Source organism: Lissotriton vulgaris, chromosome 7 (genome assembly GCF_964263255.1).
Source record: "Lissotriton vulgaris chromosome 7, aLisVul1.2, whole genome shotgun sequence".
NCBI classification, from domain to species: Eukaryota; Metazoa; Chordata; class Amphibia; order Caudata; family Salamandridae; genus Lissotriton; species Lissotriton vulgaris.
The window spans coordinates 1,350,159,732-1,350,177,109 of NC_141695.1; the positions used below are offsets into that span (position 1 = coordinate 1,350,159,732).

At 46.7% G+C, this 17,378-nt stretch overlaps 1 protein-coding gene across 5 annotated transcripts in view; it reads left to right on the plus strand.

The window, feature by feature from the left end:
- LOC147703671 (butyrophilin subfamily 2 member A1-like) overlaps nt 1–17,378 on the plus strand; it is a 415,432-nt gene that overhangs the window by 165,330 nt on the left and 232,724 nt on the right. For 2 of the 5 annotated variants that reach the window (XM_086932017.1, XM_086932018.1), the window contains exon 8: nt 16,145–16,177. The exons of the other annotated variants lie outside the window; for them this stretch is intronic. In XM_086932017.1, the coding sequence (XP_086788143.1) occupies nt 16,145–16,177 (33 nt within the window). The remainder of the gene's footprint in view (nt 1–16,144; nt 16,178–17,378) is intronic. 5 annotated transcript variants of the gene reach the window in all.

Genomic DNA, 17,378 nt, shown 5'->3' on the forward strand with positions numbered 1-17,378 from the left:
CAAATTGAAGCCCCACTTATGAATTTGAAATCAGGCTCCCCAAATGATCCTTGCCCTTCCCCAGAGTACTTCAACTCTTCCCTGACTTTATTACTACTTTTTGGGAAAAGTCTATAACCAGATAGTTGGTTCAGGTGTTAATCCACAAATTTGGACAGAGGTTATTGTCATTCGTCTTGAAAAGAAGCCAATTGGGGAGCCAGATCCTTTAATAAATTTGCACCTAATTTCGCTTTTCCCCGCACCGGCAAACGTTTTTGCAAAACATATTAATGGGATTTTGCCTCAGATCATGTTCACGCAGAACCTGGTAGTCCCCTCACAGAATGGTTTCCGTATAGGTTACAGCAGCAAATCGACTTTAGTAGCTACGACACACAACATCCTTTGTCAGGTGGACCCAGGGTGGCACTTCCATCCTGGTCATGCTGGATCTGTCAGCAGCATTTGATAAAGTATCCTCCTTCCACTTGGTGCAAAGCTTGCACCAAGCGGGGGTGAGGGGCACTGCGCTAGCTTTACTAAGGTCATTTCTTACTAACCAAACTCAAATTGTCAGCTGCGGTGACTTCATGGCGGCACCCCATGTCTTCTTTGTGGGGTGGTGCAGGTGCTGCAAGGGTCTTCGCTTAACCATACTTTGTTTAATCTCTATATAACTCCGCTGGCAACTTTAGTGCGGTAATTTGGCTTTCAGGTTTTGTCAAACGCCGGACACCGAGATCATTGTCTCAGTGTCTAATGATATGACATCAGTGGCAGGGAAATTCAAGATTTTCATGGTGAACATTGGGATCTAGATGAAGGAGAATTGGCTGAAACTGAATACAGCGAAGACTGAGATCCTAGTTTTTAAGACTCCGCATTCAGTGTGGTTTGAGCTGAGGTGGCCAGAGACTTGTGGCCCCTTACCTGCTCCTGTTGCCTCTGTGAAAACCTCAGGAGTATTTTTTAATAACAAAATCACTTTTGATATTCAGGACAATAGGTCCACAAGCTCTAGCCTTTTTATTATTAAAATTTTGAAACAGATTCTTACTTTTATCCTTTTATAGGGTAGACCTTCAGTAGTCATTGCATTAATCACCTCTCGCCTTGACTACTGCAATGCTCTCTACTTGAATATCAGTAAAGCCTCACTCAATAAACTCCAGGTTATTCAAAACATGGCTGCCCATTTGATATTGAATATTCCCAAATGCCAGTCAGTGAAGGCGATTGTGCGTTCTCTACATTTGGTACACGTGAGGAAGCTTGTGATTTTCAAAGCATTGTGCATGATCCATCGGGTACATCACTATCAGAGACCGCTTCCTCTCAGGTTAGCACTCCAATGATATTTGCCTAAAAGGCAGCCAAGATCTTCTTTGAGGAAGGTGATTTTCTTATGTTTCAGAAGGTAAGATGTGATGTGGCCAAACCTTTTTGATGGCATCTGCCAAATTATAGAACACACTGCCATTTCACATGGCCAATTTAACCTCTCACGTGGACTTCCGTAACAATTAAAAACGTTGTTATGTTCTCTTTCGTAAGTGTTCCTCCTGTGGATAGCTTCTTTTATGTTGGAAGCGCCTTGACGCCCTAGGACATAGTGTGCTTTTATAGATCAAAAATCAAATTAAAATCATGGTTGCTGTGAGAAAGTGGCTCTATATATACTGGACTAGAAGGAAGTACAGGGTGTATAGAGTCCACCAACCCCAGAGGTATAACAGAGGTTAAAGTAAGAACTAACCTTACTCTCCAAAGTGGTAGCTTGGTCGAGCAGTAAGGCAGCACCCGAGGACAGTGTAAAGCACTTCTTGTACACACTCAGTCAGCAAAAGGTTTCACACACTCAAAGACTGAACTCCAGGCCAATTGTTTTTATATCCACAGATATAGTTGTTTTATTCTTAGAACCAACAGTTATCAAAATATACTTTTCAAGGTACGAGTACTCTCATGTAAATACTTTGCAGAGGAGCAATAAGTTTGTACACACAATAATTACAGGATAGCTAATCAGCAATACAGTTCTGAAACACACTCTAGCATTGGGCTCAATGGGTTTTTCATAGGAAAGTACAGTTGATTACTTTATGGATTACTTTGGTAGTTCCCGGACTAGATCTTAGATTCAGTCTGGGGGTCTAAGCTGAAACCAGATTAGCAAAAACGTTTTAGTTACTGTGATGAATTTTCCTGAATATAAAGCTGTTTTAAAAGTTCACACTTAGAAACTTTTCTAGGTGATTTTGACAATGTTATCCAATGGGAGGAAATTCAGGTTACAGGTAAAGTACGATCGTGTTACTTTTGTAACCCAGCACTAGTCTCCTACGGCCAGCACTGGGGGCTTAACTCAAAACAGGTAGGTAATTGCGTTTCAGTATTTCGTACGATTTTTAAAGAATATTTGCAGTTTTCAAAAGTAGGCACTTAGAAGAAATTTCATAGAAATGCAGACAATGGGTTCCTATGGAGAAAATACAGGTTACTAGTAAACCCGCTAGGGATTACCTTTGCGGTTCAGTACTGGGCTGAAAGGTACAGTACTGGCTTCTCTCCTGATCACAGGTGAGTATTTTCGAATTCTGACCTGTGGTTCTGAAATTCTGGACCCTGCTGTAATATGGTCCCGAGGTCCAACACTCGTGTCACAAAATATCATCGTACCATGACGAATTTGGTATCGGCAGACCGGTAATGATTAGGACATTTTCCCTATGCATTTGCGTCTCGATTGAGTAATGCTATCACCCTTAAATAGTGGTTTCCATTCCGAACCCTCGGACTCCATTTTGTGGACGGCGTCCATCTTATGGCTTGCCCTCATATAAGGCAATCAATTAAGGCCGAGTTTGATCTGAAAGGACACGTCCACCTTAGCTGACTTCCCCATGACCTGTCCGAGCTGACTTCACTGCCTCCAGCCAAACCTGTTTGGGCAGCTCCTCTCCCAGTGGCCGAGTAAGATAGCATCAATGCACAACATGCCATAAACCATTCACTACATACAGACCATGTTTTTTGCACACATACACCTGTCCATGTTCCTTGTTTTATGGCCAGTTTTACGACGAGGAGGTGCCCGGTTTTATTGGGGTTTCATCGATATCTGATGGGAGTTCTGGGCCTGGCTGGGTAATCCATCACGAACTGGACATCTAAAATGTGGGTTGGCCGTCGTGACTTCGCTTTCTGCTTTATTGTAGAAATATGTGTATGGCCGTATTGTAAACTCAAGAATTCTTGCCTGCAGCTGTTATTTCTGTATATAAGGAGAAGGCTGGTTCTGTAAAAACGAACAGTCTCCTGAGAACTTATGACCCGTGCTGTTGTAATTCTAGGACGCTTGTTACTTGGTTGCAACCAATAAAACTTGATCTCTGACTTCACCTAGAAGACTCTTGGTTTCTGTGGTCCGGAACAGGGAGAACTCAGAGGTCTTCGGGTGTTATCCCCTGGCACCACCGGGTCCCTAAAAACCCGGCACCTCAGTTGGCGCCCAACTCGGGGCGGTATCAAGCGGTGACGGTCCAAGCCAGATGTTCGTGAGGAGCTTCGTGTGAAAATTCCAGAGGACGGCCAGCCACTTCAGCGACCCCTGTATGTCGACGTGGTTCCGAAGGTCTTTGCTGCGAGGTTCCCCGCGTCCCGACGGCTACGAAGGACTGCTGCCCTGACTATCGCCCTGTTTTGGACCCAGTGATCCTTGGTAGAGCGAAACGATAGACGAGTCTTCTAGTGACGTCATCGATCTTCAATACTTTAGTTAAGTATAAGTGGAGCGACTCCCAGTCCTTGGTTTGATTCTTAGCTTTGGTATCCTTGAGATACACCTTGTTTGGAACTTGCAAGCGCCAAAACCGAGGGATTCGTGTATTCACGAAAATATCGTATTTGATAATCCCTTGAAGTTTGAAGCTAGACTAGTGAGCAAAGATGCCTGGTCTTAGCAGACTTGGAAACTTGTTTTGTCTTGGTTGTAGTAAGGACTCCCGATTAGAGGATTCGTGTCCGGTTCCTCCGATTGGAACTCCAACATATGAACTTTATGTAAAGCACGGAGTAGGCCCTATCACATATAATGAGGTATGGATAAAGTACACCAGAAAAGATGGTGTTTTAAAATGGCCCCAATATGGTAGCTTTGACGCAGAAATTTTAGATAACCTCGAGGTCAAACTGTTTAAGAAGAAAGCCCGGCCGGCAATGTTTGACTCTTTTCGCTTATGGCGCAAAGAAGCCAAACAAAAAGAAATAAAACTAGCTAAGAAAAATAAAAGAGGTATGTCAATGGTGCAAGCTACCGTTGCATACAGGGATAACGAGGAAGAGCAAGAGAGTGAACAAATGCTCAGAAGCAAGAAGGTAGCGGTAGATAAATGCTACCCGATGTTGCCACATGAAGGACAAGGTTCAAAAGAGACATCAGAGAAGGATCCATTAATGTCCCATTTATTGAATTCACCACCCCCATATACATCGAGTATCGTTGGACCCCCGAGGCGTATTGTTATACCGCGCCCTGGCTCACGAAATGCAGCTCTTGCACAAACACCAGCTCCTCTTCAGCTGGTTCCTACTTCTCCGGCGCAGCCTTCTCAAGGGCCGCCGCCTTTACTACATACTACCTCGACTGTTCCTATGACTTTGCCTACTGCTCCACCTGTTTTTCATGATACTACATCTGCCACTGCCTCGACTTCCTCTGCTATTGCCTCGACTTCCTCCTTTCATCAGCCTGTCTTTTCTGGCACATCTGCCTCTCCGCAAGCTTCTCCTTCTGTTCGACAGAGAGTGGCAAGTACTGTCACTGGTCTGTTCTCACCCTTCTTTGGGTCGCCTAAGACGACCCCTAAAACAGGACGTAGACAGTTGCGTAGTCAACTGCCTGATGATGAGGAAAGAGAAGTGTTGAATGAGTTAGCACGCAAATAGGTTACCGACACTGTTAGGTATGACGTTCAGTCTGTTATGGAAGTCTTCCGACAATGGGATGCACCCACTCAGAGATACGTATTCGAAGAGATGTGTGTATATCTTTGCGAAGATTTGGAGACAAATGATCCAAAACGCAAAATGCAGGAATTATTCCGTATGTGTTTCAAGTTCTACGAAGGCATGATTGTAGGTGCCGATGTTGAAAAAGCAATAGATTTGTTGTTATCCTATAGGAGTAAGGGAAACGTCTCTAGATCACTATATGAGGATGACATGTCTTGTAGGAAAAAGCCGCGACAGTACCCCATGAGAGAGGTTCCTCCAGTTTGGAGGGAAGGTGATGCGAATGCAAATCCACCCGTTCTACCACATTTCCAGCGCGTATGGGTACATGTCCCCTGGAAAAGATCTGAAGTTTTAGCCCTCAAGCAGACATTACCTGATCCTCGCAAAAATCCTGCAGGGTATTATAAGGAGTTATCACAGACTGCAAGCTCGTGTATGATGAATTTAGCGGATGTAGACATGTTGTTTGGGAATGTTGTTCCACAGCCCTTGTGGAGTAAGATTCGTCATGCAGATCATGACCAAGAATTAGGTGACACATGGGCTAATATTACTGCTACAGATGCTAGACAAGTTGGTGGTTCTAAACCTGAGCCGTTGGTAGCTGAACTTCCTGGTAGAATTATCACGTACATGAAAACCTTAATGCCTGAATTGCGTGTGAATTGGGATAAGTTGTCTGCGTGCAAGCAGAAGAAAGATGAGAATGTGTCTGACTTTTTCACGAGATTTGAAGAGACTTTCGTCGATCATAGTGGTCAGGATATGTCTACCGAGGGTGGCCAAAGATTGTTTGTAGACAAATTTGTGCATAATCTGCTTCCCGAACTGTGCAATAAATTAAAAGATTCAGAGAGTGCTTGGGCTGTTTCCACGTCAGCGCAGATTTTAGCCACAACCCAGTACTACGAAAATAGGCGCAAAGATGAGCTAGATAAAGCAGACAAAAAGACTAAAGATTTAAAAACTAAAGTTCTTCTCCAGCAAGCCTATCCGCCTCGCACTCCTAGTCAGCCCAATTATCAGCAACCACAGCAGTATTCGAGAAACGCTCAAGGAAACGAGTTTTCTCATCAGCGTTTACCGTATGGTCCGAATCAGTGTGCGTATTGCAAGGAAGAGGGTCATTTCAAGAATAATTGTCCAGCTCTGGCGCGACGTCTAAATGGTGTTCCTGGTGCAAGGGGTAGAGGTGTTCAACAGGCTCCTAGGGGTAGGGGCCGTGGGAATTTCCCCCAGAATACCACTTCTTTTCCGCCTCAGAGTTCTATGAATAGCTTTGATCAACAGAACAATGCGTCTTCTAGGTCAGCTCAGTACTATACTGATGACTATTACGCAGAAAACGAGAATGAGGATAATAATTGCTAGGACAGCCATGGACAAAGAGAGGGAGTTGTTTCAGTTCCAGTAGATCAGAATGGACCTTATGTTGAGGTGATTACATCAGGAGTGTCAGAACCTTTTCTGCTGGATACCGGTGCTACAAAAAGTTCGATTATGCACTCAAAACTTCCTGGCGCACCTTTGTCTGGCGAAATGAATGTTTCAGTAGGTTTTTCGGGCGCCCCGGTTACAAACCCAATCTCTAGTCCTATGCCCCTTTTTTGTTGGCCCATGCGAATTAGAAGCACCCCTCATTCTTACAACAGGTTGTGGCGAAAATTTGTTAGGTTTGGATTTGTTGAAGAGATTATATGCTACTTTGTACTGTTCTCCTTCGGGAGTACAACTTACCCTAGGTAAGAAAGTGATTTCCCCAATGTATTTGTCAAAGGAAAATATTCCAACTGAATTGTCATCTCTTCCAGATATACTTTGGGCTACTGGTTCTAACGATGTAGGTCGTTTGGAGATAGCACCTTATGTCATCACATTGAAAGCCAATGTTAGGTTGCCACGTATTCCCCAATACAAGATCTCTAGCGAATGTGAAAAGGCATTGTTAGCGATCATTTACGATCTGATCGAGAAAGATGCCATTGAAGAGACAACAGGCAACATTTGTAATAGTCCTATTCTGCCAGTTTTAAAGCGTACTGATCCTTCGCAGCCACCTGTGTACAGATTCGTGATTGATCTCAGAGAAGTGAATAAGATCGTTGTGCCACAGTTTCCAGTTGTTCCCGACATTACTGCCTTATTAACAATGGTTCCAGCTTCAGCCACTTGGTTTTCGGTGATTGACCTGAAGAACGCTTTCTTCAGCATCCCGATTGCTGAGGAGAGCAGGGATATTTTTTGCTTCAATCTAGGAGGACGAAGCTTCCGCTTCAAACGCGCTCCTCAGGGCTACTGTGAGAGTCCATCTATATTCAGTCAAGCTCTGAAAACACAACTTGACACGATTGTTCTACCTGACGGTGCGACTCTGATTCAGTATGTAGACGATCTACTGATCGCTGCAGATACTGAAGAGATTTGCAAGAAAGCCACATTGTCGTTGTTGCTTCATTTATGTGACATGAAGTACAAAGTCTCCCTTTCAAAACTACAATTTTGTCGACAAGAAGTGACCTACTTAGGTCACATCTTATCGAAGGAGGGAAGGAGACTGACCCCAGAAAGAATACAGGCAATTGCAAGACTGAGTGCCCCAAGGACACAGAGAGAAGTGTGTGCCTTCTTGGGCATTACATCGTACTGTAGACAATGGATACCGAACTTCTCACTACTGGCTAAACCTTTGCTGGCACTAATCCGCAAAGACACACCCGATCCTATGCCTTGGTCTGAAGATTGTCAGACAAGTTTCCACGAGTTGCGTGATGCCTTGTGTTCGGCTCCTGTGTTGGGCAACCCCGACTACAGTAAGTCTTTTACGTTATTTGTCCATGAGAAGGAAGGTTGGGCATTATCAGTCCTGACACAATACTTTGGGGACAAACAGCGCCCATGCGCATATTTCTCAGCTACTCTAGATCCTGTAGCTAAGGCATTACCAAGTTGTTTGAGGGCCACCGCTGCAGCAGCTGTCTGTATTCGACAGTCTGCTGGGATAGTCATGAATAATACCCTGGTCGTAATGGTCCCACACGCAGTAGACATTTTACTAAACAGAACGAAGACACAGCATTTAACTAGTGCTCGACTGTCCAGTTATGAGCTGACACTATTAGCAAGTCACATACACATAAAGAGGTGTGATACACTCAACCCCGCTACGTTATTGCCTATTCCGGCAGACACAGATGAGGTTGAAAGACATGATTGCTGCTTTAGGACAGAAGAAGAGACAAAAGGGAGAATAGACTTGCAGGACACTCCCCTTCCTGAATGTAATGATAATTTATGGGTTGATGGTTCATGCTTCAAGTTGCCAAATGGTGATACAACTGCAGCCTATGCTGTAACAACATTACACACGATTGTAGAGTCTGCACGTATACCGCACAATTCTGCGCAAGCGGCAGAGTTGATTGCACTTACAAGAGCGTGTGTGTTGGCAAAAGGAAAGCGAGTGAATGTGTATACTGATAGCCAATACGCCTTTGGCGTGGCCCATAGTTTTGGAAGATTGTGGCATGAACGTGGGTTTCCAGACGTCACATGGCGCAAGAATCCAACATGGTCAGCTAGTGAACGAGCTTCTTGAGTCACTGACCTTGCCACTACAAGTTGCAATTGTAAAATGCAGTGCACACAGAAAGATTCAAGATGATGTTGGTCGTGGGAATGCATTTGCAGACGAAGTTGCGAAAGAGACTGCAAGGAACACAATGAGTCGGATGTACGTTGTGGGTCCTGCGAGATGGATCGCCGATGTGGGTATGTGTGAGGACACTATTGAAAGTGTGAAGTCTATTCAGTCGGATGCCACTGAAAAAGAGGTGAATGAATGGAGAGAAAGCAAGGGTAGATTGGATGCGAATGGTTGTTGGGTCGAATTGTCAGAGCACCAACGATGGCTGTTACCCGATGCATATGTGCTTGCAGTGGTGACAATGGCCCATGGCATGGCCCACATTAGTGCGAAAGGAATCTGCAAGTTGTTGGCCCCAGTGTGGCAGAATAGTGGTATCCCGAAATGCGCAGAGAATCTGGTCAGGAACTGTATGGTGTGTTTGAAGTACAATCCCGGTAGGGGAACTCCAACTCCAGCTGGTCATTTTGCGCCTCCAACGTATCCGTTCGAGGTTTTGCAGCTCGATTTCATCCACATGGAGAGGTGCAACAATCTGAAATACGTGCTTGTTGTCGTTTGCGCCTTCTCCAGGTGGGTGGAAGCGTATCCCCTTAAAGACAACACTGCCCTGTCAACTGCCAAAGCCCTGGTCAAGGAATTCTTCCCTAGGTGTGGTATGCCTAGAATGGTCTGGAGTGATAACGGAAGTGAATTCGTGGGACGAGTGATGAAGAGAGTGTGCGAATGTCTAGGCATACATCAGAAATTCCACGCTGCAAATCCCCCCAATCAGCTGGTTTAGTGGAATGCTACCCTAAAACTCAAACTAGCCAAGATCCAAGCCAGCACTGGCCTCAAGTGGCCTGACGCCCTGCCTTTAGCACTCCTGTCCACCAGAATGACTGTCCATTCCAGACTAGGACTTAGCCCCCATGAAATTGTGTTTGGCCGCCCAGCCAACATCTGGGGGTGTGCCAAGGCCCAAGAGACTGAGCGAAATAGAGCACCCTGTACTGCTTGACTATTTGCACGAATTGACAACTAAATTGCATGTTTTACATCAACAGGTCCACAGCTCCTCTCCACCGACGTCTGACGATCCAGGCCACGCCATTGAACCTGGCTCCTGGGTCCTAGTCCGAAACTTCAGGCGGACCAAGAACGAGGAGCCTCGCTGGACCGGACCTTTCCAGGTCCTGCTATCTACCCGCTCTGCAGTACGCGTCCACGGGAAAAAACATTGGGTGCACGGCGCCCACTGTAAATGGGTCCCGCTGCCCCTTCCATATGACCGGTGGGTCCAGGAGGGAATTGCTGACTCTGAGACCGAGTCCGTACCACGCTTTGCACTCTTTAGCGATGCATGATTGAAAGGAACTGGTACCGAAAAGGAGAGCGATCGTATTCAGCAAGGATTTGTGCCACCGTCAATGCAGTTGGACACTACGGAACCTCAGACATTGTTTGAAGACCACACCGTACCTGGCAAACAACGATATAATCTGAGGTAGAGAAAAAGGGACTAATAAAAGCGAATTAATGCGATTTTCCTTTCCCCCAAGAACTATTTTTGATTTTACAGCTCTCTCGCCCAGGGAACTTGCTCATTTTTGATTTTCGAACCGCCATCCAGTTCTGCTGCTAGGGTCGCGGTTGATAGTCTGGGGAGTGCAGCTGGGGACGTTTAGGTCAACGGTTCTGCTTGGTCTGAGGGAATTACCCCGGACTGAACAGAAAGCACTCCTTGGCAGAATCAATCTCCCACCGCGGGCAGCAACTAGAGGATGGAGTTTCCAAGGGTAGAGAGACCTGCTAGACCCACGAACTTTAAAAAGAAAATATGCACTGTGATGGCCAGAAGAAGATTCTTGATAATCTGTATTTTAATGTTGTGTAGCATAGTGATGTTCTTGATTGGCTATACTTTATCCACATTTCAAGTTGCCTTTGTAAATAACACTCAGCCTACACCTCCTCCTACCGTTCCTCCACACTCCTTTCACCCCCTACCTGAACACGAGTCTGCCAGAAGACTAGAATTTGTAAATAACTCGTTCATCCAGCTCCTACACCAGCACCAGTCTATAATGAACACATCGAACTGTTGGATATGTGGACTTATGCCGCACACAACAGATAAGGGCATCCCTTACTTCGTCCTGCCATTCAGTTACTATGGTTCTCTGTGGGCTTTCCAGACAATGTTTCTGTTTGCCATAGAACCATATCCCCCACGTCCCACAGGGAGCAATTCCAGCAACAATGCACTAGTGGTAGGGATAAGGAATATGAGCAGGGATATCGACACGTATCGAACGATTCCCAAAGATGAGTTTACCCAATACAGTAGATGGAACATCACCCAGTATGGGATTTCCTTGAGTAAGAGCCAGCAAACTAAGAAATCCTCCCCAGTTTGGATAGTACCCCACCGAGGTCACCTATGCCTGCAAGGTATTGGCAGGGATCCCAAAGCACAGTTGGGTAAGAGTGTATGCACAGAAACCTATGTGTTTGCCTCCCGAACTTCCCCTCCAGTCTTAGCGGCTAAGGGTACATACTTCATCTGCCATGACAAAGCATACACATGGTTGCCCCCTGACTTCTTGGGCACGTGTTTTATCTCGTTTCTGCTGCCACCCACCTACACGGCCGGGGCAGATTACCATCGGACAAGGACAGTTAGGGGTGTCGTGAGTCAAGACGACACTGCGGGACAAGAGTTTGGAGACTTCGCAAAGGGTTTTCTGCCGTTCTGGGGGCCCATGATAAACAGTAGGAACATTTGCCAGTTAACGAGGGTAGTCGAATCCGCCGTGACCGAAATGGCCGGCGCCCTTGGTAACTTAACAGCTGAGCTCCAGTCGGACCGTCTTATGACTCTTCAGAACCGGGTTGCCCTAGATGTCATACTTGCAGACCGTGGTGGTGTATGTAGGGTAATCCAATCCAGTTGCTGCATTTTCATCCCTGATAATGCTCCTACAGTGTACCAGGCCATCTCCAAACTGCACAAAATATCTGATTCCATTCATGTGGAAAAAGGGGATTGGTCCTTACTAGGGTGGTTCTGGGAACTGATCTCTGCCTGGGGATGGAAAACTCTGATCTTCATTGGGATGATCTTAGCCATTCTGTTTATGTTCTGCCTGTTTGTGCAGTGCGCTCCTGCAATATGTGGCCTCTGTGCTACTTCATGCGTAAGGAAGCCTGTGTCAAGGGACGAATTGAGCAACAGAATGATGCTACAGCAGCATCTCCATGAATTCATTAATACAGATTTGGACTCAGATTAACATGAGTTATTGCCTAATATGAGGGTAAAAGGAGGGTCTGTGGTTCTGAAATTCTGGACCCTGCTGTAATATGGTCCCGAGGTCCAACACTCGTGTCACAAAATATCATCGTACCATGACGAATTTGGTATCGGCAGACCGGTAATGATTAGGATATTATCCCTATGCATTTGCATCTCGATTGAGTGATGCTATCACCCTTAAATAGTGGTTTCCGTTCCGAACCCTCAGACTCCATTTTGTGGACGGCATCCATCTTATGGCTTGCCCTCATATAAGTCAATCAATTAAGGCCGAGTTTGATCTGAAAGGACACGTCCACCTTAGCTGACTTCCCCATGACCTGCCCGAGCTGACTTCACTGCCTCCAGCCAAACCTGTTTGGGCAGCTCCTCTCCCAGTGGCCGAGTAAGATAGCATCAATGCACAACATGCCATAAACCATTCACTACATACAGACCATGTTTTCTGCACACATACACCTGTCCATGTTCCTTGTTTTATGGCCAGTTTTACGACGAGGAGGTGCCCGGTTTTATTGGGGTTTCATCGATATCTGATGGGAGTTCTGGGCCTGGCTGGGTAATCCATCACGAACTGGACATCTAAAATGTGGGTTGGCCGTCGTGACTTCGCTTTCTGCTTTATTGTAGAAATATGTGTATGGTCGTATTGTAAACTCAAGAATTCTTGCCTGCAGCTGTTATTTCTGTATATAAGGAGAAGGCTGGTTCTGTAAAAACGAACAGTCTCCTGAGAACTTACGACCCGTGCTGTTGTAATTCTAGGACGCTTGTTACTTGGTTGCAACCAATAAAACTCGATCTCTGACTTCACCTAGAAGACTCTTGGTTTCTGTGGTCCGGAACAGGGAGAACTCAGAGGTCTTCGAGTGTTATCCCCTGGCACCACCGGGTCCCTAAAAACCCGGCACCTCAGACCGTGGCTGATTTTATAGGAATATTTTCAGTTTTCAAAACTTCACACTTAAAAAAAATTCGAGTACAAATGGGTCAATGTTATTCAATGGCAGGTAAGTGAATTATCGGTTTCCAGGTGAGTACTTGGTTGGTGAAGTTAGGTGTCTGGGCGTAGACTCGGGGGTCCCCCAGGGTCAGGTGAGAACAGTTAGTTCAGTCCCAGCGGCACAGGGGCGGCCGGGTGCAGAGGTAGGTGGGCCCAATGTTATCCAATGAGGGAAAGGGGGCCTTCGGTTGGTGGCTTCTGGCTAGCAGGCCACGCGGCTCTGGGAGCTGGGCTTCTGGTCACTTGATCTGGGCAAGGGGGAAGTAGGATAGGGCTAAGCGGTCACAGACAGCGGCACTCAGGCGGCTGGGTGCAGGGTGCTTTTGAGCCGTCGGGCGTTCAATGTTATCCAATGAGGATCTTGAAAGAGGAACAAAGGCTGCAGGCTCGGGACGGTAACTCTCCAGGGGCAACCAGCACTTCGAGAGGTAAGTTGGGATCTTGGAGCACAGGTAGGTACCCCAAAGGGAGGCACAGGGGGCCGCGGGGCGCCGGGTGCAGGGGTGTCTTTGGGGGTTGGAAAAGCTTACCTTTGGCTGGTCGCAGTTGGTGTGGCTCCTGGTTCTGAGTCTGCAGGCGTCGGCTGCTTCGTCGAGGAGGGTCTTTGGGCACTGGACTTTGGGTCCCAGTCGCGGGGGGGACGTCCTCGTGGTCTTGGTTTGGGTTGGCCCGGCCCGGGCTCGGCTGGTGCAGAGTGGGCTGGTCCAGAGCTTCCTGGTGAGCACCAGGTGGGATGTTGCAGCAGAGCCTCTGCTGACGGGAGTCCCAATCTTCGAGAGAGTCAAGGCAGGCAGGTCCTCTGGGTGTCCCAAGGTTGCTGTCCGCGGATGTCCCCGGGATTAGGCAGGAGCAGGTTCCAGGAACAACAGGCCGGTAGGGCTGGGGCCAAGTCAGTTGTTGTTGTCCTGTTGTTAGCAGCTGCGTGCGGGTCTTCTTCTTCTTGATCTTCTTTCTTCTTTTGATATCGGGATCTGAGGAAGGAAGGTTCAGGGAGCCCCTACATACTTTCTTTAGGGGCGTTACAGATAGGGCAAGGGCAGGGACCAATGGGTCCCTGTTCTGGGGTGAGGACACCCCCTAGCCTGCTCCTCTCCTGTGGGAGGGGGCAGGAGCCTAGCTGGGATTGGGCACGGCTCCCCATCTACAAGATGGCCGGAGCCCTGGGTCGTGCTTCACCTCGTCTCCTCCACCTGAGGGGTGGGGTTGGCAAAGGTTGGCACACCCTCCTTCCTGACGTAGTTTTTCCCACCAGTCTTCCTGCCAGAGTGGGGGTAGAACGGGTGGGGGGCCAGTTGCTGGGTACAGCAAATGGTCTGGAGAAGCTCTCAGAGGCGCCATGCCTTTAAAGCTTCCCCCTGCCCATCCTGGGGGAGGAGACACATCACCTCGCCCCCAGAATGTGCATTGTTGAAGGCCCAGGAGAGCGGGGGCTCTCCACCCAGGGGTCCAGCAACATTGCTGTGTGGCAGCCTCTGCAGCCACTCAGCCCAGACGAGGATTGTAGGTTCGGGTTTTGGAGGGAATCTCTAAGATGCCCTCTTGTGCATTTTACATTAAATCCCACACTGGCATCAGTGCGGGTTTAATGTGCTGAGGAGTTTGGTACCAAACTTGTCAGTCTTCAGTGTAGCCATTATGGTGCTGTGGAGTTCGTAATGACAACCTCCCAGCACTATATACTCTTAAATGGCATCACTGCACTTACAGTGCCCAGGAATGGCCCTGGGTACTGTAGTTGCACAGGGCTCATGCTCTTGTGCCCTCACCTCTGGCATAGGCCACCCAGCTAGAGGGGTGACTGAAGTATGCCAGGGCAGTGTGGTCTTTGGGCATGGCACACTCCACTCTTGTTTTAGTTCTGTACTTAGGCACTCAGCCTGCAAAGGCAGGGTATGGGTGCCAGGGTATAGGGCATCTGAGGGTGGCACAATAAGTGCTGCAACCCTCAGGGGTATCCTCTGGTCACCATGTCCTGGGTACCTAGGGTACCATTTTACTGGGGGCTGACAGGTGGCCAGAGGTGCCAATTGGGTATTTTGTTTCAGCATAGCTTTTCTTTTTAGGGAAGGAACACAGGCCCTGGGTACCTGATTGGCAGGGACCCAGGGCACACTCAGTCAAGCACAACAGCAGTTCAGAAAAAAGTGGGGGCATACCAAGGCAAGAAAGATGGCACTTTCTCACAGTCGCTCATTTTACTACATTGCACCCATTAAGTGTAACAACCTCCCTCAGACAATCAGAGCCTCCTCCTCACTTCTTGAGGGCCGCAAGAAGCTTAGGACCTGACTCTTCATATAAGCACCTTGGGGCCTACACACCTGCCCAAGCACCTGGATACCCTCTCGGATGAATAATGCGCTATACAAATTGACGTAACATAACATAACATGGTGGCCTCAGGCAGGGTAGGGAATCGCTTGAGAAAATGTACCAAGTATGGGATGTGGAGGGAAGGGGGACTAAAAAATGCTTTATCGATGGTTGAGGATGCACAACTTAAAGACTCGGGAAATAGGATTGATCTCCTAGTCTTTGTTTTTGAATTTTTCATTTACATATGGCTGGTATTTTTACCCTTTCAATTGGTGGGAGACCTTCTGTTTCAAAGTGACTAGAATGGAATAGTAAGCCTTCGATTGATTATCATCAGTTTTTTCAATTCTCTAATATTTTTCTGTCCATCTCTCTTATTTCCTTGAATTATATTTTACACTTCTTTGCTACATCTCTAGTATTTTTTGTTCCTTCCTTATTACACCTCTTATGTCCTTGAATTATATTTTACACTTCTTTGCTTCATCTCTAGTATTTTTTGTTCTTTCCTTATTACACCTCTTATTTCCTTGAATTATATTTTACACTTTGCATCATCTCTAGTATTTTTTGTTCCTTCCTTATTACACAACTTTTTGCCTCTTCTGCCACATACCTTCCCTGCTTTGAAATGCAAACCTTACATTATATCTTAGTTCCTGCTATTCCTCTATCGTTTAAAACTTTGGTCATGCCTCCTTTCTCTCTTTCCTCCTCTCCTCCTTTCTTCTGTCTTTGTTCTCACAGTTTTCTTACAGTCCAGTTCTATTTTTCCTTTCCTACCAGCTATCCCTCCCTCTTTTACTCCTTTCATTTTCAGACTCTTTCGCAACAAAATATAACAGACAGTTACTCTTCTGAAGTATTCCTTCTTTTCTTCCAGCGGGCATTGAAATGAAGCTGTTGGATGAAAACGGTAAGCTACATGATCTGACCTGTAAAGGATAAATATAGATATATTTGGTACATATGTACCTGATTTGTATCACTCCAGTGAAGTACTGTAACATAAATTTTGTAAAATTGGAATTATTGGAGGTAACCTTTAAAATGTTATCACAATGCAATAAGCAATGCTTTACGCTTTGACCATCTGAAATCTCCTGAGGTAAATTCCGGGAAAATAATCACAAATACTTGTTTGAGGCATGTGTGGCTGTGGATACACATGCCCTGCACACTCCTGCCATCTAGTGTTGCATCCAGATGTATGCAGGTTGTTTTTCTTCAAAGATTTTCTTTTGAGTCACGAGGTAGAGTGACTCCTCCTTCTCTGTGATACTGCGCATGGGCATAAACTCCATTGATAGATTTTATTATTTCAGTTGTTGGGTTTTGACGTGTGCGGTACTTAACCTAGTGGAGACTGTGATCGGATCACTCTTTCAGTTCTATTCTATTCTCGTTGGTATTGTTATCAATTGCGTTTTCTTCTTTAGGTCTCGACTGGCGTACACTGCGCAGCAGTGTCGCGCAGCTCGAGAATTTTAGTTTTTCAGTTACTGGGGTTGAGCCCGCCTCTCTCTTCTATTGGCTAGCTCCATAAATGGAGGCTAGCCATTGGAAGCGAATGATGTCAATCATTCTTGGAGCAGGTTCGTGGGCATTTCTGTCTTTTTTTAAGCCCCGTCCCCTTTGTTTCCTCATTCAGAGGTGGGCTATTGTGGGCGTATACTTTTTTTTTTTTTTACAGCAATGTTTTTCGTCATTGCTAACCTCGTCCCGGTCCCGCGTGGTTGTATCCTGCCCCCCTTCCCGCTGTCCGTCCCCCCTCCCGCTGTCCGTGTCTTTGTTCCCATAACCGTGCGAGGAAAGCGGGGGGGGGGCTTGTTCTCATTACGGCTTCCAGATTCCGGGCACCATCTGCAGCGTCGCCCGAATACTGAACCCAGGTGAAGGGGCTGCTCGGGCTCCCGGTACCCAGCGCTCTCGGCTAATAGCTTACCCAGCGGAGCCATTGACTTGCCGCCATTTCAATCTCAAAAGCGTGCCCCTGGGTCTCTTTCTGGTAAAGACCAATAAAGTTGAAAGAAAGGAAATAACCCCCCCTTAGGGGATGCGAGCTTTGTGCGATGTCCAATATGCCGTGCGTATGATCGGCAGGGTGAGCGGATTTT